Below are 21,099 nucleotides of genomic sequence, written 5' to 3'. Positions count from 1 at the left end.
CATTGCTTCCAGGCCTTTGACCATTTTCGTTGCCCTCTTCATAATAATAAATAATAATAATAATATTGTCTTTAATGATATAAATAATATGGTTGCATTTTTCGATCTAAAAGTCTTACCACATTTATGCTCCAGATTTACTCCCAGGAGCTCAAGATGGCTTCTCCCCACACCAATTTTTTAGATTCACAACAACCCTGTGAGGTGGGTCCAGCTGAGAAAACAGCAGCTGCTCCAGAGGCAAGCTGCACTGAACTTCATGGCTTAAGTTGTGGGTTTAGTTTGCCTTGTACTGAATCAGGGGTGTTGACCGAGGTCAGTGTTGCCCACACTGACTGGCAGCAGCTGTCCAGGGTTTCAAGCAGGGGCCTGGAGATGCTGTCAGGGAACGAACCTAGGACCTTCTGCATGCCAAGCAGGTGCCTGGCCACTGAGCCATGGGCCTCTTGTTGAAAACAAACTAAGTTTGCAGTCCTCGTGGTTCTAAATAAATGAAGAGCACAAGAACTTGCCTTCTACTGAGTTTCACCTACTTCAGTGTTGTCCACACTGGGTGGCAGTCTCTCCCAGCCAACCTAGTGATGCTGCAGACTGAACCTGGCACCTTCTGCATGCCAAGCAGGTGCGCTAACCACTCTGTTATGGCCCTTCTGCATTCAAATCCTGGTCACCGAGATCCAAGTTGCACAGCCATGGGACCCACACTGCACTTGTTCATTATTTTATTATGATGTATAACTTTTTTTTAATCATGCAGCTCTTCAGCCCCCACCCCCAAAAGAGGCACCCAGAACTGTTTACAAATCACACAGATGATATAGTCCTGCTCTCATGAGCAACACTCTAAAAAGACACAGCACTAGAGGAAAAGTGATGGGGAGGGAGGACGAGTTGGAGGCAGTGGTGCCAACTTGAATAAAATATTGGGGGGAGGCAGGTAAGCCCCACCCCACCTAATCCATCACAAGACACAGCACAAACACACCATTTGAATGGCAATGCCCATCAACTGGCACATTTTGGACGTGGTTTGGACTCGATGAGCACTGGGGGGTCCCTTCCAATTCTCTGGTTCTACAACTGTTGGGCTGACGCTGTTGTGCGAAGAGGCTGTTGGGTGGCAGCCCAACAGAGAACCAGCTGGGGAGGAAAATAGCCCCCACTTCTTATTTCTTGATGCAGGGTGTGGGGAGAGGGAGAAAAAGAAGAATGGAATGGGGTCAGCGGCCCTATCGCCTTTGTTCAGGCCGTTCAAGAGTCTGGCCATTGTTTCCAAACCATCATGCAGGGGTCTAGAGGCGCTGAGACACACACACTCACGCACAAGCCTGCCTTTCTTTTAAAAAATATCTCTCCCCTCCTACACAACCTCTAGACAAAGGAGACCTTCATTTGCCCCCCCTCCCCATCCACAGGGGTTCTGCCAGGGAACAGCTTTCCCCGGGAAAGGACAAAGGGGCCCTTCAGAAATGTTGCATGTGCAGCACAGGACACCACGGCCTGACAGCGGGGGGAGTTGAAAAAGCTCCCCCCCACCCTACACAATGGAGCTTCCCCCCCCCCCGCTGCAATGGGGGCCACGACATTAAGGCACGCTCTAACCCCTGCACCTCAAACACAGCTTTGAAACCACAAGATTTGGTTTGCAACCTCAGCTAGTTTTGCAGTCTCTCCAGGTGCCTATTTTCCAGGGACAGTCCTGGATTTACAGAAGCTGTTCCAGTTTCTGATTTGATCCCGGAATGTCCCGCTTTTCCTTAGGACATCCCTATTTTCATCAGAGAAATGTGGGAGGGTCTGGAGTTATGCGACCCCCGAGCTGAGGAGTAACTATACAACCTTTGGAAGACATCTGAAGTTTTTTAATGTGCCCAGGCCCTTCCATACCCTCCAACATTTCTCTGATGAAAATATGGACGTCCTATTGCATAATAATAACCAGTAAAATTAATTATTATTATTATTATTATTATTATTATTATTATTATTATTATTATATAGGATGTCCATATTTTCATCAGAGAAATGTTGGAAGGTATGGAAGGGCCTGGGCATATTCTTTCCACAAAGTCTACCTTGCGTGGGACAAGCAAGAGGTTTCAATTTCATGAAAGGCAGGTGGAAGGTTCTGGGTTCAAATCCTGAACCACCTCCAATTCTGGTCTCTGTGTGGGAGGGCCCCCAAAGGGCTCACCCCAGCAGAGCAAAGGGCTCACCCTCCCTCCCACTTTGAACAGCAAGTGCAATTTTTGGCATGAACTAAAGGGCTCTTCCCGTCTCCTGGAAGGCAAAACGGAGCCTCTCAACTACTCCTGAGCTGCATCAATAGGAGTATAGCATCTAGATCAAGGGAAGTAATAGTACCACTGTATTCTGCTCTGGTCAGACCTCACCTGGAATACTGAAAATTATAAGCAGTATCTGGGATTTGCCACTATAACAAATCCCAGATACCTATATCAACTGTATATTTTATAAATTACAGATAAGAAGATAATTAGATATTTAGGATTTGATACCTACCAACAAAATATTTCACAGATTATAAAATGGATAGATATATTCCTCTGTCTTATAATTTATGAAACATATTGTTAAAAGAGATCAAGTCTTCTATATATACTTCTGTATATAATTTAGAAAGTATTTTGTGGACAAATGAATATCAAATCCCAATATCTATGGATAAAATAGGTTGTTATTGATAAATCCCAGACATCTATTTTATAAATCATAGCGACTCCCAGATGTCTATCATCTGTCTATCTTTTAAATGTTTTATATATATATATAAAACATTGTCGAGAGAGAGAGACCTGGGATTGGCTGACAACAATATTAGATGGAAGGTAATATCTGCGAAAAACTGATACCTGGGACCTGCCCTTAGTTACAAAATATTTGACCAATTATAACACAGCAAATGCTATATGCCTATCTTCTGTCTGCCTTATAATTGATAGAAAAATATGGTTGAGAGAGAGAGAGAGATACCCGGGATTTGCTAGGGAAAATATTTTTTAATACCAGGAATTTGTAAAGTCAGTTATTAGAAAGAAGATAGGTATCTGGGGAGGGGCTATAATTTGCAAAAACCGATATCTCTGGGATCTGCTATCATTAACATTTTTTTGACCATTTATAAAACAGCAAATCCCAGGTACTGAAAGATCGTAACTGCGGAGCCTGACTCCCCAGCGCTTCCTTTGCGCTCCCCCCCCCAGGACGCCCCCTGCCGACCGCTCCGCTTTCCCTCCCCCGAGGTGAGATAGCGCGCGCGTGTGCGCGCTGGGGGGCCAGCCCTCCTCCAGCTGCCCACATCTGGCGCGGGTCCTGCGCGCAGGCAGGCAGGCAGGCAGGCGCGCGCTTGCGCTGCAGCAGCGGCAGCGCTTCTCCGGGTCCGCGGCGCTGGGCTGGCGAGGAGGATGGAGGCGGCGGCGGAGGCCATGCCGGGCTACGAGGCGCTGGTGCGGCGCAGCTACGGGAGCCTGGCCGGGGCGCTGCGGAGCTGCACGGGCTGCGGCTGGGAGATGGCCCGGCGGACATGGGCCGAGAACGCGCGGCTGGCCTGGAGCGAGTCGCTGCTCTGCCTCCTCTGCGCTGTCGGCTGGACCGTCGCCCGGCGAGCCGCCACCCGGAGCCTCTTTCGGGTCGGTGGGGGCTTTTCTGGGGGTCTTTTTTTTGGAGGGGGGTTCCACACTGGCCACATGCATTACCGCGGCTCTCTTTCCCCCTTGCAAGGGTTAGAATTGATCCTTGGCTTTGATTTGAGGCGGAGAACCTGGCTTTGCGCTGCAGGGGTTAAACCACACTGGCCTTGATTTTTTTTTGGGGGGGGAGAGAATATAGCTTAGCTTTTGCTTCGAAGGGGTTAAACTGGCCTTATATTTTTGGCTGGGGGTGGCTTTCCAATGCATTCCAACAGTGAAATTGGTGCCTGCCTGGTATCTCCTGTGTGTGTGGGTGGGGGAATTAACTTTGCATTGCAAATGTTACATTGGTTCCTGCCTTATAAGAGCGGGGAGGGGGGCTGGTTTTGCATTGCAAGGGTTACACTGGTCCTTGCAACCAGTGGGAGGATGATGGATATGGCTTTGTACCGCAATGGTCAAATTGGCTACTGCACACTGTCTTCTTTTGGAGGGGGGAGAATCTGATCTTGCATTTCAGGGCCGGAAAATTGGTCATTAAAAAAACCCCTCTTTTTTGAGCAGCGGTGGGGAGTGAGATGGCTTTGCACTGCAGGGAGGGTTAATAACCATCACCTTTGAGGAGGAATCTGGTGCATGTGGTGGGAGAAATGAAATCCATGGTGGAAATGGGTCAGTGCCTTGCCTCCAGAAAAAGGAGGCATCTCGTTTGTGCATTGATGGAGTGCGTAAAATTGGTCAGATCATTGCATGGAGGGGAACTAGGTTTATACGGTACGTGTATTGGGGGGGCGGGCACAACCAGGAAATCTATTTTGCTGTGGTGGAATAAAACAGTCTTTGCGTTATATCCAGAGAGGCAAGTGAAATGTGCCATTATAATTTTTTGGGGTGGTGGTGCAATGTGGGGCAGGTGAAAGTGTTTGGTCCTTTGCGTTGCCAAGGGCGGGGAGGAAGTGAAATCAGTCATTGTGTTGTATTCTTGGGGTGACTCTTATTTGGAACAAGGTGGCCTTGAAGATTGCGCTCTGTGTGTGTGTGTGTGTGTGTCAAAACATGTCGTCACCTCTTCCTGCCGTGTGCGAAATCTGCATCCTTGACATGGCATTTATTGCAGTGAAACGTGGCTTTGTCTGCGAGGTGGCGCTGGAATGGGGGCCTCGAAGTCTTGTGACTAGAAGCCTGTTGTTGGGTACCCATTTGGGTGGGGTGGGGTGGGGTGGGGCCGGGATGCAAAATTTTCAGGGAATGAGAAGTCCTATTTGTTGTGGGTTGGCTAGCTTTTTTAAAAAAATAAAACCCAGTTTTCGGAGTGTGTGTTCAGATTCGAAGATGGTATCTGATGTTAGACCCATCCTCAGAGTAGACTGACCAAAGTGGATGGATGTGACTAACTCGGTGGGACTAGTGGGAGGCCGGGCTCCGAAATATGCACCTCATAAATGTGTGCATCGCTTTGGGCGGGGGGAAACAACTGGGGCATATAGGAATCTTCTTCTTCTTCTTGCTTTGCATGTTAGAGTAATAGAATCATAGAACGGTAGAGTTGGAAGGGAGCCCGAGGGACATCTAGTCCAACCCCTTGCAATGCAGGAATCTCAGCTAAAACATCCAGGACAGATGGCCGCCCAACCTCTGCTTAAAAACCTCCAAGGAAAGAGAGTCCACCACTTCTCGTGGGGAGTCCGTTCCACTGCTGAACAGCTCTTATTGTCATAAAGTTTTTCCGAAGGTTTAGTTGGAATCTCCTTTCCTGTAACTTGAAGCCACTGGTTCGAGTCCTACCCTCCGGAGCAGGAGAAAACAAGCTTGCTCCATCTTCCACGTGACAACCCTTGAGATATAGGAAAATGGCTCTCCCATCTCCTCTTTTCCAGGCTAAACATCCCCAGCTCCTTCAAGCGCTCCTCATCAGGCTTGGTTTCCAGACCCTTGATCATCTTGGCTGCCCTCCTCTGCACATATTCAGGCATCTCGATATCCTTAAATTGTGGTGCCCAGAATCGGACACATTATTTCGACAAAGGCAGAATAGAGTGGCACTATTCCTTTCCTTGACCTGGACTCTAGACTTCTGTTGATGCAGCCTAGAATAGCATTAGCATCACACTGTGGACTCATGTTAAGCTGGTGGTCCAGTTGAAATACTTCTTTTATTTAAATGATATTTTATTAAATGTTCAAAAGTTTAACATATACACTCCAATACACAATAATTATTTCTTCACTTTTGTCAACTTCCCACCCCATTTCAATTGTGTTTTTATTTCTCCCCCTCTGCTGTACCCTATCTTCTATCTCTTCTACTATAACAACAATAAAATAATTTATAATTCCTTCCATTGCTCGTAGTTCGAATCCTGCTCGCGAGTTCATCTTACTATAGTATTTCTTTAGTTAATCTGAAAAGGCTTTGATTGTGTGTTGAAAGCTTTCAAACGCTTACTGGATACATTGATAAAATACTCCCTAATGTCATCATTGGTTTGGATTTTAGAAAGGAACATAGCTGAGTGGGTAGAGCAGGAGACTCTTAATCTCAGGACTGTAGGTTTGAGCCCCACATAGGGCAAAAGATTCCTGCATTGCAGGGGGCTGGACTAGATGACCCTCATGGGTCCTTCCAACTCTACCATTCCTCATGCTGAGTCGGGCCATCTAGCTCAGTATCTTTGACTGCTCTCTGGGGTTGAGGAAATGATGGGGATTGAACCTGGGACCTTTTGCATGCAAAGCAGGTGTCCTAGTTCTGAGTTGCAGCCATCCCCTGTGAGTCCCTGTCTTTAGATGCCAAGAGAGGTAAGGATCTAGTCCCCATGATTCAGCATAAAGGGCCAGTTTAAGCAGGAATGTAGAGAGCCCCCTTACACTCACCAGCTAATCGTTGTGAGATTTCCCCCATCCCTGAGCTGATCCAACGGCTGCAGGATCCGTCTTAGGTTCTTAAGAAGTTCAGAATAGCCTCCTGGATCAGGCCAGTGATCCACCTGGTCCAGCATCCTGCCGACCGCGCACCTGTGGGAAACCTGCAAGCAGAATCCAACCCCCACAGCGCTCACCCGTCCTGTGCTTTGCGGTAAAAATTCAGAAGGCATTATCATTCCCAACTGCAAAGGTTGAGCAGAGCCTTCATGGGGAGCAGCCATCAAAAGCCATTCCAGAATGTGGCTGCTAGACTGGTACCCTCACTTTTCACAGCTGTAGCCTGTAGGGTGGTGCGCATGCTCTGGTTATCTCCCGCTTGGACTACTGCAATGCGCTCTCCGTGGGGCTACCTTGGAAGGTGACTCAGAAACTTGCAACTAACTCAGAATGAGGCAGCTAGATTGGTGACCGGGACCATATAACTGGTCCTAAAGGATCTTCCCTGGCTCCCAGTACGTTTCTGAGCACAATTCAAAGTGTTGGTGCTGACCTTTAAAGCCCTAAATGGCCCCATATACCTGAAGAAGCGTCTCCACCCCCATCATTCTGCCTGGACCCAGCTCCAAGGACCTTCTGGCAGTTCCCTCCCTGTGAGAAGTGAGGTTACAGGGAACCAGGCAGAGGGCCTTCTCGGTGGTGGCACCCACCCTGTGGAACGCCCTCCCATCAGATTTCAAGGAAATAAACAACTAACTGATGTACAGAAGATGTCTGAAGGCAGCCCTGTATAGGGAATCTTTTCTATATGTTGGAAGCTGCTCAGAGTGGCTGGGGCAACCCAGTCAGATGCACGGGGTACAAATAATAAAATGATTATTGTTGTTGTTGTTATTCATGAATTAGCTCAATTCTCTTTTAAAGATAAGACAAGATAATCTTATTGAAATTACTCGGTTACCACATCCACTCAGATAAAGCATCCCACATAATCCAAAATTACTACAAAAACACTAATTAAAACAGTACAATATGATACAATATATTAACAAGTAAAATAAGATGACTTCAAAGTCCAGACTTAGAGCCATCCAAGCTGGTGGCCATTAGTGCCTCCTGTGGCAGTGAGTTCCATAGTTTAAACCATGCAAAGGGGCTTTCTTTTCTCTTCAGAACCTTCATTGGACGGCCACGAGTTCCGGCATTTTGAGAGAGGGAGAAAACGTTACGTTGATCAGACTACGGAGGGTGACTCTTAATACCAGTTGCTATGAAACGCAAAGTGCTGCCTGGTCTGGCACTGTGAGGTCGGGAGGCTGGCCCTAGGTGGACTCTCTTGGCCCAATGCAGCTGTAGCAGGGCTCTCTTTAGTTCCTTATGATTCCTCAGTGGAGCCTCCATAGAGAGAGGCAGTCTACCTTAGAAGAGGCTGCTGCTCTCACTGGTCAGCCGCTGTGAGGACAGAAGGCTGGACTTAGATGGCGCCCCCTGGGTCTCATCCTGCACAGCTCTTCTGTTGTCTTTGGGAGTTGTAATTCAGTCAGCTATGGAGCAAGCCAGATGTTGGGGAAGAGGAATACTGCTGCTGGCTGGATCGGGGTTGGGTAACGCTGCGCCCTCTGGATGTTCCTGGACCTCAGATCCTGCTAGCCCCCACCAGCCAGCATGCCCAGTGGTCAGGGGTTGTGACAACAGGCCCTTCCCAGCAGAGACAGTGTGCAGTGGTTAGAGCAGGGTTTCCCAAACCTGGCTCTCCAGCTGTTTATGGACTACAACTCCCATCATCCCTAGCTAGCAGGACCTGTGGTCAGGGATGATGGGAATTGTAGTCCAAAAACAGCTGGAGACCCAAACTCTGGGTTAGGGTGTCGGACCAGGACCTGGGAGACCAGGGTTCAACCCCACAATCAGCTCATTGGGTGCCTTTGCGGGGAGCAGTCGTTGCCTCTTGGCCTAGCCTGCATCTCAGGGGTGTTGTGAGGATAAAATGGGGAGGGAGGAACCGTGACTCCCCCCCCCCCCCGAGATCCTTGGAGGAAGTAAGAGGGAAGCAACAACTGACAAGCTTTGCAGTCAAGGGGAAACATTTTGAAACAACCCTTTGTTTGGGGCTGTGGAATGTTCTCCTGCATGTTTCAAGGATCTGGGTTGAAACATTTTGTTGTTCTTTTTATTGTTAAAAAAAGCAGAAGGAAAAAGGGTGGGGGGGGGGAGAAAAGGCTGGGTGCAAATGCCTTAAAAAAGAAGAAGTTAGGAAGCTTATATTGTGCCCCAAGGCAGTATGGGGTGAGGAGGAAGCAACTGGCAGCCATTGGCTAAGACTTCCGTGATGTCACAGAAAGTGTGAGATGAGCCCCCGGCTGCCATTGTGCCTGCAGAGGAGTGGAGGTTGTCTATGGGTTGTGGAAGAGTCTGGTGCAAGGGGAGGAAGATGGAGGCAAGCTGGCGTGCGTGCGTGCGTGAAACCAAAGTGTGCACAAGTTTTCACACTGATTGTGAAGCATATACAATAGTATTGTGTCACCTGCACCTTTTGCTTTACAAATGGACCTGCAAAGAGGTATTTGTGGGCATGTGGACTTGTAACTTTTAAATTTATTCACCAAGCTGTGAATAGAAACTTGCCTGCTTGGGGCCGGGGGGGGGGGGCGGGGGGGGCTTTCTTGCCTCACCATCTTTGAGGAAGTCAGGAAAACGTGGGACAAATTTAGCATTAGGTGAAATGATTTGGCCATTTTCTGAATGCCCATTTCTGCCTAGCATAGAAGTAGTTTTAAGTCTTGGCTTTCATTGGCCTGCGGTTGAGATGGGACATAATATTCAATTTCTACCAGTGGTGATTTTAATCTCCATGGGTGGAATTCAACACTCAGCCGGCTTGGAGTAGACACAGTGAAATTAAGGGATATGCCTGCCAGGTCTGTTAGTTTCAATAGCTCTACTCGGTGAGTAAAAGTCAGTTTTAATCCCACCCCTTATTTCCAAATGTGCCCCTCTTTCTCACTTTTAAAAATAGAATCAAGTTTCTAGCTGTCATTGCAGGGGTGAATTTGAAGAACGCCAAGTGAGCGCTTTGGGTTGATGAGTTTCCTCATCTCTGCTTGCCAAAATTCCCCCTTCTTAGCGGTTTTGCTACAATCAAGCAGTTAAGAAGAATAAAATAAACTGGGGAGGACTGCAGAAGAGAGATGTCTAAACTGAGTAACAATCACAAGCTTTAAAAACTCCCTCGATGCAACAACAGCAGCTCTGGCTTCTGTTGCCTCTGGCTTCTAATCACCTTCCCCAAACCTCGCTGTGCTTGAGGACTAGAAAGTTGCCACCCCCCTTTTTAAAAACTGCCTCCTAATTTTTCAATAAAAAATAGAGTTGTGATTCTTTGCTTTTCTATGCGGCCTGCGGAGAAAGAGAGAGGGAGAAACCTTCCATGTTCAAGGCTGCTGCATCTGGGTTTTGTGTCAACGGGCTCATCAATTTCGGGGAAGGTCACCTCGGCATCGTACACGCAGTTGCGGTGAGATGACCAGACAGCGCTTCCAGACACTGCAACTTGGCTTCAGCTTCTCCTCTTCCTCCAGGGAGGCCGGATGGGAACATAGCAAAGTGAAATGGACTCTCTCCCCATCTCTCAGCAAACAGCTCTCTCTCTCTCTCACCCCACCCTCCCCGACCGCACATCCGTTTTAGTTGTCGCCAGGATCGGATCAGATCAGATCGTGGTAGTTTCAGCCTCTCTGCTTAGGCTGCAGAGGAAACCAGGGGAGAGAAATTGTCAGCAAAAGTCATGACCAAAATCTGTCTCAGCAGATAGGTCTCTGACCTGCTGTGGCTTCCCCTGGGAGGGTCCGTGGATCGGGGGGGGGGGGGGTTAGAAGCTGAGGTTGTCTTAAGAAGGCCAGGCTAGGAATGTCCCCTTCCTTGAAAGTCTGGAGATTCTGGTACACAGGTTGAGACCCTACCTGCCCGCAGACTGTCTCACCAGAGTGGTGCATGCTCTAGTTATCTCTCGCTTGGACTACTGCAATGCGCTCTACATGGGGCTACCTTTGAAGGTGACCCGGAAATGGCAATTAATCCAGAATGCGGCAGCTAGACTGGTGACTGGGAGCGGCCACTGAGACCACATAACACCGGTCCCAAGAGACCTACATTGGCTCCCAGTACGTTTCCGAGCACAATTCAAAGTGTTGGTGCTGACCTTTAAAGCCCTAAACGGCCTCGGTCCTATATACCTGAAGGAGAGTCTCCACCCCAATTGTTCAGCAACGAGGGCCTCCTGGCGGTTCCCTCACTGCGAGAAGCAAAGCTACAGGGAACCAGGCAGAGGGCCTTCTCGGTAGTGGCACCCGCCTTGTGGAACACCCTCCCATCAGATGTCAAGGAGATAAACAACTACCTGACATTTAGAAAACACGCAAAGGCAGCCCTGTTTAGGGAAGTTTTTAATCTGTGATATTTTAATGTATTTTGGTATTTGTTGGAAGCCGCCCAGAGTGGCGGGGGAAACCCAGCCAGATGGGCGGGGTATAAGAATAATAATAATAAAATAATAAATTCGCTGCCAGTCAGTGTAGATAATACTGAGTGAGATGGAGCAATGCCCTGATTCAATCTAAGGCAGCTAGCTCCCTATGCTTAAATTAGCTATTTAGGAAGGTCCATGAGGACTAGAATCTTAGCATGACTTTACAGGAAGGCCCATATTGTTGGCATCTGTCTCAAGAGACAATGGAGTGCGCCTCCAGGGGTGAAGCCAAACCTCTGTGTGAGCAGCACCAAAGCGATCTGCCCTGGGTGCAAGTCTGGGCCGTGTGTCTGGAGGTCCTGGGCTGCCCAGAGGACAAGACTCCCTTTTCGGCTTCACTGACAGGCTCCAAAGAAAAGCAGAGCAAGATGTTGGATGACTTGGATGATGGGCTTGAGGGCATCCTGAGCAAGTTTGCAGATGACACCAAATTGGGAGGGGTGGCTAATACCCCAGAGGACAGGATCACACTTCAAAATGACCTTAACAGATTAGACAACTGGGCCAAAGCAAACAAGATGAATTTTAACAAGGGGAAATGTAAAGTACTACACTTGGGCAAAAAAGAGAGAGAAAGCACATATACAGGATGGGAGACACCTGGCTTGAGAGCAGTACATGTGAAAAGGATCTGGGAGTCTTGGTAGACCACAAACTTGACATGAGTCAACAGCGTGATGCAGCAGCTAAAAAAGCCAATGCAGTTCTGGGCTGCATCAATAGGAGTATAGCATCTAGATCAAGGGAAGTAATAGTACCACTGTATTCTGCTCTGGTCAGACCTCACCTGGAGTACTGTGTCCAGTTCTGGGCACCACAGTTCAAGAAGGATACTGACAAACTGGAACGTGTCCAGAGGAGGGCAACCGAAATGGTCAAAGGCCTGGAAACGATGCCTTATGAGGAACGGCTTAGGGAGCTGGGTATGTTTAGCCTGGGGAAGAGAAGGTTAAGGGGTGATATGATAGCCATGTTCAAATATATAAAAGGATGTCATATAGAGGAGCGAGAAAGGTTGTTTTCTGCTGCTCCAGAGAAGCGGACACGGAGCAATGGATTCAAACTACAAGAAAGAAGATTCCACCTAAACATTAGGAAGAACTTCCTGACAGTAAGAGCTGTTTGGCAGTGGATTTTGCTACCAAGGAGTGTGGTGGAGTCTCCTTCTTTGGAGGTCTTTAAGCAGAGGCTTGACAGCCATCTGTCAGGAATGCTTTGATGGTGTTTCCTGCTTGGCAGGGTGTTGGACTGGATGGCCCTTGTGGTCTCTTCCAACTCTATGATTCTATGTTTGGCACCTGCTTGGCTGGAGGAGTTTCCGGAAGGACTGCCTTAGGGATTCCACTCCAGATTTGTTGAGGGAGGACATGCTAAGATCCTGAGCCTTTTCTTCTCCCAAAGATAAACGTCAGTGGAGGTTGAGGATCAGGCTCCCTTCCCAGGCGGACAAGCTCCTGTGCGTCTCTAGACAACATAGGAATAGCCTTCGTAAATGTGAGCAGGGCAGTGGGGGGAAATGAAGACAAGCGACGACAATTAACTGTAACGCTGTTCACTGCTCCTGCTCAGGCTGCACAGAAAATGCCTTTTGGTTCCTGAAATTCATTCTGATTGTGCAGATAAAATAGATTCTACAGGATGGGGTATCAGTGTGTGAAATTATTCCAGATCCAAGGATCCCCAGGCAAGCACCACCAGATGGTGGAGATGTCAGGCGCCATCCTGGAGCCCAAGCATCTTCACTTGGTCTCAAGTGGTTGAAACTCTGGTTGAGAAAGAGACCACGAGGGTCATCTAGTCCAACCCCCTGCAATGCAGGAATCTTTTTGCCCAACACAGAACTCGAACCCGTGACCCCGAGATTAAGAGTCTCATGCTCTACTGGTACGGCTATCTTATGTTCTTGCAGTGATCTGATCTGTCGCAGGCAATGGAAAAAGAACCTGATAGGTGTGTCGTTGTGGCGGGCAAAGGTGTGATAAGGACCAGGGAGTGTAAAGTGAATCTGGGTTGCATTTTACACTGCAGTGTTGTGTGTTGCAATCTGCCCTGCTTTGACAGCCAGTCCTGTTAAAATGGTCTTCTGCTTCAGCCGGGCAGCAGGAAATGCCTTCGTGCATTTATGTACAGCATTTCACTTGCCTTCTGAGTCTCCTGGGGTGACGGTCCTCGTCTGTGGAGGAGGAGGGTAACAATATTTAAAATAGCTCTGTTTAATTCAGCAAAGCACAAAGAAATTAGCCTTAAAAGTAACCAGGTTTAAATAGCTTGCGAGAAGCAAGTGTCGCTTTTCTTTTCCCTGACACCAAAAATATCGTAAATGTGTGTGTTCCTGCATCTGTAGGGGGGGGGGAACCATTTTTAAAGCACAAAAGCAGCATTTTGGCCATGATTGTGGTGGATTTGCAGAAAGATGTGGTTAATTACCTAATCCATATAGATTTCCTTATCGTGACTAACATAACAAGGGAGATTGCTGTCTTGGAGCAGGTTATGTATTTTTAGCTTCCGCCTTCTCCAGCTGCTTCTTAAACTGAATCAAAAATTTATTGTGGTACTTATATGAAAATAGACCTGTAGAGTCGGGAGGGACCCTGCGGGTCATCTAGTCCAACCCCCTGCGATGCAGGAACAGGCAGCTGTCCCAGATGGGGATTGAATCTGTGACCTTGGCATTATCAGCACCACACTGTGTAACCAAACTGAGCTAGCCAGGCATGGCTATATATTGATATTATTGTTATGTTGGTCACTGTGCATGTGTGTGTGTACATGTATTCCTAATCATTTTAATGCATTGAACACCGAAAAATAAATCACACTTTTCCCCTATACTTTTTAAAATTAAATCAGCGTCTCCAGGTAACCTTTGCTGCAACCCTGTGAGATGGATGAGTATGATTTATGCCTATACTGCAGATGGGGAAGACTGAGGCCCAAAGTGGGCTTGCCTAGGAAGCTCACCTGCAGAGATAGGAACCCACCCCTTCCTATTTTATAGGGCTCCGTTGGTGTACCCGGGATTTCCATAATCCTGGTCTTTGCCCCAAGGAAAAAACAGTCTAGAGAGTAAGGAGAACAGGGGAGTGAAATACAGCTGGCCATCCAGCTGTGTTGGAAGGGATCCCAAGGATCATCTAGTCCAACCCCTGGCAATTCAGGAAAATAAGGGGGAACAAGGTGTCATTTAAGGAGACAAGGTCTAAGGGAGTTTGCGTTGAGGTCAGGGGGTGAAGTGAAATGTAGGGTGTGTGTGTCTCAGGAAATCTGGGCAGGTGGGTTCATATGAAGCCTTTTATAAGAAAAAACACCTTTGGTTTGGGCTGGGGCTCCCCTACCTCGCAGGGTTGTTGTGAAAATAAAGCAGGAACATGTCGGGGGGTGGGTTGGGGAGAAGACTTATGTCGTCCTTGAGCCCCTTGGGGAGGAAAGGTAAGATATAGAAATGTACTCACGGCTGCTACTGATTATAAAACGGTGACGTTTCTAGACCTCAAGAACTTAGGCGGCACCAGAACAGAAACTCAAAGAGAGGGGTGGAAGACCTCTGAAAATTGAGGGTGGAGGAGAGAGAGAAAAACATAATTTGACACAGGCAGATGGTAGTTTCCTCAGACTTGTTTCATTTATTCCCATCCTTAATTGCAAAACATAACCCCCAAGACTGGGTTTTCTCCTGCCCCCAGGGAGAGAGCTGCACTGTAGCCTCGGGCATCAATAATTTCTCCTCCTCCTGCTCCTCGCTCTCCTTTTTAAAAAAAATATAAGTATAGGGTAGGATACATGAATGGCAGCAGCCTGGTCCCCTGGCTGCCAGCCAGCTGCTGCTGTTGCCAGGGCAACCAGCACAGGAAGACCTCTGTTGCTAGGGGCAACCGGGGACCGCACTTGGAAGAAGATGCCTTTGATGGTGGTGTCTGCCTCTTGCGTTGTGTTACAAAAACAACGGCAGGCTTTTCAGATGGAGGTCATGCCTTCTGGCACACCTACATCCAAAATGAGCCAAATCATGTGTTTTTTCTTTTTTAAGGGCCTGGCTGGACATCTAACGTTTGGAGAGAAAGATAAGGGGTGGGGTGGGGTGGGGTGGGGATAACATCAATTAATTTCTCTCACACACAATTTGATGGAATAAGTCCTGCCTTCCCCCAAAGCAAAACTTGCTTAACCTTTGGGCAAAGTGCGTTTAACTGGGTTGCAATCCAGTAATACTCCTACTCAGAGCAGACCCATTGAAATTAAAGGGTGTGTCGAACTTGGATCCAGTCATTTCAATGGGTTATTCTCTGAGTGGAATTTCATAGAATCATAGAATCGTAGAGTTGGAAGGTACACCCAGGGGTCATCTAGTCCAACCCGCTGCAATGCAGGAATCTCAGCTAAAGCATCCCTGACAGGTGGCCATCCAACATCTGCTGAAAACTCTCCAAGGAAGGAGAGCCCACCACCTTGTGAGGGAGACCATAACCTGGCAGCAAGCCGTATTGATTCCTTTGGAGCCTTTGCATCTGAGGAGTCTGTGCAAAACTTGCCATTTCTAACTGGATTGATATAACGGAGGGTCTTTTGGCCCCTTAAAAGACTTACCAGATTCATTATGAGTAGTCCATCAACATTAGGGCATTGGCTAGATGTTTTTTTTGGGGGGGTGATCCCTTCCAACCCTGCAATTCTATTATTCTTTCTGGAAGGCTCCACATATTGGAGAAGGAAGCCAAATATTTACAACAAAATAGTATAATAAAAAAGGGAGAGGGTTTTTTGTTTATTATTGCTAGTCGGATTTTGTGTATGAAAAATAGCATGAGGGGTGGGTTGTATTCGTGGATTGCTGATTTGAAGTCCATACTGCGATATTGGTTTCATAATTTTTGACCTGGCAATATATCCTGAATCAAGAAACAGGTAGGTAGCCGTGTTGGTCTGACGTGGTCAAAACAAAATACAAAAAATGCCTTCCAGCAGCACCTTAGAGACCAACTAAGTTTGTCATTGGCATGAGCTTTCGTGTGTATCTGAATCATAGAATCATAGAGTTGGAAGAGACCACAAAGGCCATCCAGTCCAACCCCCTGCCAAGCAGGAAACACCATCAAAGCATTCTTGACATATGCCTGTCAAGCCTCTGCTTAAAGACCTCCAAAGAAGGAGACTCCACCACACTCCCGAACAGCTCTTACTGTCGAACAGCTCTTACTGTCAGGAAGTTCTTCCTAATGTTTAGGTGGAATCTTCTTTCTTGTACAGTAGTTTGAATCCATTGCTCCGTGTCCACTTCTCTGGAGCAGCAGAAAACAACCTTTCTCCCTCCTCTATATGACATCCTTTTATATATTTGAATATGGCTATCATATCACCCCTTAACCGTCTCTTCTCCAGGCTAAACATGCCCAGCTCCCTAAGCCGTTCCTCATAAGACATCGTTTCCAGGCCTTTGACCATTTTGGTTGCCCTCTTCTGGACACGTTCCTGCTTGTCAGTATCCTTCTTGAACTGTGGTGCCCAGAACTGGACACAGTACTCCAGGTGAGGTGTGACCAGAGCAGAATACAGTGGTACTATTAGTTCCCTTGATCTAGATGCTATACTCCTATTGATGCAGCCCAGAATTGCATTTGCTTTTTTAGCTGCTACATCACACTGTTGACTCATGTCAACTTTGTGGTCTACCAAGACTCCTAGATCCTTTTCACATGTACTGCTCTCAAGCCAGGTGTCACCCATCCTGTATTTGTGCCTTTCATTTTTTTTGCCCAAGTGTAGTGCTTTAAATTCCTCCTTGTTAAAATTCATCTTGTTTGCTTTGGCCCAGTTGTCTAATCTGTTAAGGTCATTCTGAAGTGTGATCCTGTCCTCTGGGGTGTTAGCCACCCCTCCCAATTTGGTGTCGTCTGCAAACTTGCTCAGGATGCCCTCAAGCCCATCATCCAAGTCATTGATAAAGATGTTGAGTAAGACTGGGCCCAAGACAGAACCCTGTGGCACCCCACTAGTCACTTCTCTCCAGGATGAAGAGGAGCCATTGATGAGCACCCTTTGGGTTCGGTCACTCATGTGCATGCACACGAAAGCTCATACCAATGACAAACTGAGTTGGTCTCTAAGGTGCTGCTGGAAGGAATTTTTTTATTTTGTTCTGAATGAAGATGTGCCTGTGTCTGCTATGCAAAAATCACGAGGCATCCTCTACATAGCTCCATGCTTATTTCAGACACCGTGAAATATTAATATATCATGATGTTTAGCTGGTGATATATTGCAATATGTTAAAGCTATGGTTTTCCCAGTAGTGATGTATGGAAGTGAGAGCTGGACCATAAAGAAGGCTGATCGCCGAAGAATTGATGCTTTTGAATTGTGGTGCTGGAGGAGACTCTTGAGAGTCCCATGGACTGCAAGAAGATCAAACCTATCCATTCTGAAGGAAATCAGCCCTGAGTGCTCACTGGAAGGACAGGTCGTGAAGCTGAGGCTCCAATACTTTGGCCACCTCATGAGAAGAGAAGACTCCCTGGAAAAGACCCTGATGTTGGGAAAGATTGAGGGCACTAGGAGAAGGGGACGACAGAGGACGAGATGGTTGGACAGTGTTCTCGAAGCTACGAACATGAGTTTGACCAAACTGCGGGAGGCAGTGCAAGACAGGAGTGCCTGGCGTGCTATGGTCCATGGGGTCACGAAGAGTCGGACACGACTAAACGACTAAACAACAACAACAATATTGCAATATTGAAAACCAGATATCGCCCAGCTTTAGTCCTGACTCTTCCGGCCTTTGGCTTCATTGGGTGCCTGCAAGCGCATCTCCTGCTGCTTCTGCCCCTCCTGGGCATCTTTGCAGAGCAGGAACCCTGCCAGGGGCTCGTGCAACACAAGGGAAACTTTTCCTGGGCCGGAAAAGCAGAGGGAAACTCGAGGAGGTGGAAACTGGAAAGAGAAAAAAAACCTCAGCAGCTTTTGAGACGGGCTCCCCGGTTGTGAATGCTATATTAAGACCTCAGCTGCTCGGGTGATCAGTTCACAGCCGGAGCCAGGACAAGCCCTGCAGTGGCAAGATCTGGAATCAGAAGAACAGCTTACATGCTTCCCTCCCCACCCCACCCCGCCCGAAAAATAAATCAAACTAACCTGTGGCTCTCCAAATGTTGCTGAACTACAATTTGCACTGTCCATTGGGCATGCTGGCTGCCATTGGAGCCTCAGCAACATTTGGCAGGATTTAGGTCCCCCCTGTCTCTGATCTGAGAAGAGGCGTTCCCCTTATCTCTGGAGGGAATGCCTCTTTATAAGAGAGGCATTCCTCCTTCCTGTTGTCTTTGTCCATGGAGTTTTCTTGGCAGGGATACTGGAGTGGCTTGCCAGTTCCTTCTCCAGGTGGATCACGTTTAGTCAAAACTCTCCACTATGACCTGTCCATCTTGGGTGGCCCTGCATGGCATAGCTCATAGCTTCTGTGAGTTATTCAAGCCCCTTCACCACGACAAGGCATTGATCCATGAAACTGAGGCTCCAATACTTTGGCCACCTCATGAGAAGAGAAGACTCCCTGGAAAAGACCCTGATGTTGGGAAAGATGGAGGGCACTAGGAAAAGGGGACGACAGAGGATGAGATGGTTGGCCAGTGTTCTCGAAGCTACGAACATGAGTTTGACCAAACTGCGGGAGGCAGTGGAAGACAGGAGTGCCTGGCATGCTCTGGTCCATGGGGTCACGAAGAGTCAGACACGACTAAACGACTACGGTAAACAACAACAACAATTCCTCCTTCCATACCCTCCAACATTAATTTTCTCCAATGAAAATAGGGACATCCTAGGGAAAAGCAGAACATTCTGGGATCAAATCAGAGACTGGGACGGCTTCTGTAAATTGCAGGTTCCCAGGGCCGGATTTAGGTTTGATGAGGCCCCCTAAGCTACGGAAGGCAATGGGGGCCTTTATAGCACCAACTGTCCTTTGTCAACAACAAATGGTTCGCTGTTTTTTGTGTTGAATAGATGCTATATGTTTATTTATGGACCTAATAGGTATCTAACCAGTGATATCTTAGGGAGCAGGCTAGCAGGCAGGGCCCAAGACTTACATCATAGGAGCTTACACAACACAACACACAGAGCCAGTGTGGTGTAGTGGTTAAGAGCGGTAGACTCATAATCTGGTGAACCGGGTTTGAGTCTCCGCTCCTCCACATGCACCACATGCTGGGTGACCTTGGGCTAGTCACACTTCTCTGAAGTCTCTCAGCCTCACTCACCCCACAGAGTGTTTGTTGTGGGGGAGGAAGGGAAAGGAGAATGTTAGCCGCTTTGAGACGCCTTCGGGTAGTGATAAAGCGGGATATCAAATCCAAACTCTTCTTCTTCTTCACAAAACACTGTTGCTGTATGTAGGTTTTATTTTATTTGTTTTTTATCTTTTACTGTATTGTGGAAACGTACACCCAGTTGTTTTTTCCTTTAATTTTTTTTTGGGGCCCCCCCAAGAGAGTGGGGCCCTAAGCTATAGCTTGTTTAGCTTATATGTAAATCCGGCACTGCCGGTTCCTCATCATTTCTCTAGTGATATCTGACATCTCTCTAATGATGTCTGCTAGAGGGACGCAGGTGGCGCTGTGGTCTAAACCACTGAGCCTCTTGGGCTTGCCGATCGTAAGGTTGGCAGTTCAAATCCATGTGACGGGGTGAGCTCCCGTTGCTCTGTCCCAGCTTCTGCCGACCTAGCAGTTCGAAAGCATGCCAGTGCAAGTAGATAAATAGATACCACTGTGGCGGGAAGGTAAATGGCATTTCTGTGCACTCTGGTTTCCATCACAGTGTTCCGTTGTGCCAGAAGCGGTTTAGTCCTGCTGGCCACATGCCCTGGAAAGCTGCGGACGAACACCGACTCCCTTGGTCTGAAAGTGGTGTTGAGCGCCCCACCCCATAGTTGAATTTGACTGGACTTAACTGCCCAGGGGTCCTTTACCTTTTCTGATACCTGGAGCGATAAGAGTGCCTCATCCCTGATGCAAAGAAGAGGCATTTCCATCTCTTGGGAGGGAAGGCCTTTTCTAAACAGAAGCATTCCTCCACCTCTTAGTTTCAGTAGGTAATGGGAAGTTTTTAAGCAGAGGTTGGGTGGCCATCTCTTGCGGATGCTTCCATTGAGATTCTTGCACTGCAGAAGGGTTGGACGCAGAATGGACCTGCGCCTCCTCGGACAGCTGTGAGTCCAAAATGACCCTCAGGCTGCCCACCTGGTCCTTCAGGGGCACAGTTACCCCATTCGGGACCAGGGAGTCCCCCACGCCCACCCGCCCCCTGTCCCCTAGAAGCAGCACCTGCTTCTGTCTTGTCAGGCTTCAACCTCAATCCATTAACCGCCAATCCTTTCTTCTCTCTGCCAGCCCTTTGCTGAGTGGTGCCAGCTGCCCCCCAAGGATGCTGCCAAGATGCCCGAGAGTGCCTGGAAGCTGGCCTTCTACACCCTCTCCTTCTCGTACAGCACCTACCTGCTCTTCTTCGCTGGCTACCCCTTTTTCCACGACCCTCCTTCGGTCTTTTATGGTACGGTAAGCAGCACAGGTCAAGTCAAGAGCTGGGCAGAGGCTTCCCTTTTGTAGTAGTAGTAGTACTCTGGGCGGCTTCCAACAGAAAAGAACATTAAAATGCAATAATCTATTAAACATTAAAAGCTTCCCTAAACGGGGCTGCATTCAGATGTCTTCTAAAAGTCTGGTAGTTGTTTTTCTCTTTGACATCTGGTGGGAAGGCGTTCCACAGGGCGGGTGCCACTACTGAGAAGGCCCTCTGCCTGGTTCCCCTGCAACTTGGCTTCTCATAGTGAGAGAACCGCAGAAGGCCCTCGGCGCTGGGCCTCAGTGTCCGGGCAGAACAATAGGGGTGGAGACGCTCCTTCAGGCATACTGGACCGAGGCTGTTTAGGGCTTTAAAGGTCAGCACCAACACTTTGAATTGTGCTCGGAAACATACTGGGAGCCAATGTAGGTCTTTCAAGATCGGTGTTAAGTGGTGTCGGCAGCCGCTCCCAGTCACCAGTTTAGCTGCCGCATTCTGGATTAG

The 21,099-nt window shown here is 48.0% G+C and overlaps 1 protein-coding gene across 1 annotated transcript in view; it reads left to right on the top strand.

Moving 5' to 3' along the window:
• Positions 1-3,301: 3,301 nt before the first annotated feature.
• The window catches only part of CERS1 (ceramide synthase 1), a 29,895-nt gene continuing 12,097 nt past the window's right edge, over positions 3,302-21,099 (top strand). The window contains exons 1-2 of the mRNA XM_035118997.3: positions 3,302-3,650; positions 20,424-20,583. Coding sequence (XP_034974888.3) covers positions 3,426-3,650; positions 20,424-20,583 — 385 coding nt within the window. The 5' untranslated portion in view covers positions 3,302-3,425. The remainder of the gene's footprint in view (positions 3,651-20,423; positions 20,584-21,099) is intronic.

Source organism: Zootoca vivipara, chromosome 6, assembly GCF_965207765.1.
Source record: "Zootoca vivipara chromosome 6, rZooViv2.hap1.1, whole genome shotgun sequence".
NCBI lineage: Eukaryota > Metazoa > Chordata > Lepidosauria > Squamata > Lacertidae > Zootoca > Zootoca vivipara.
This window is presented reverse-complemented; position numbering and strand designations above follow the sequence as displayed.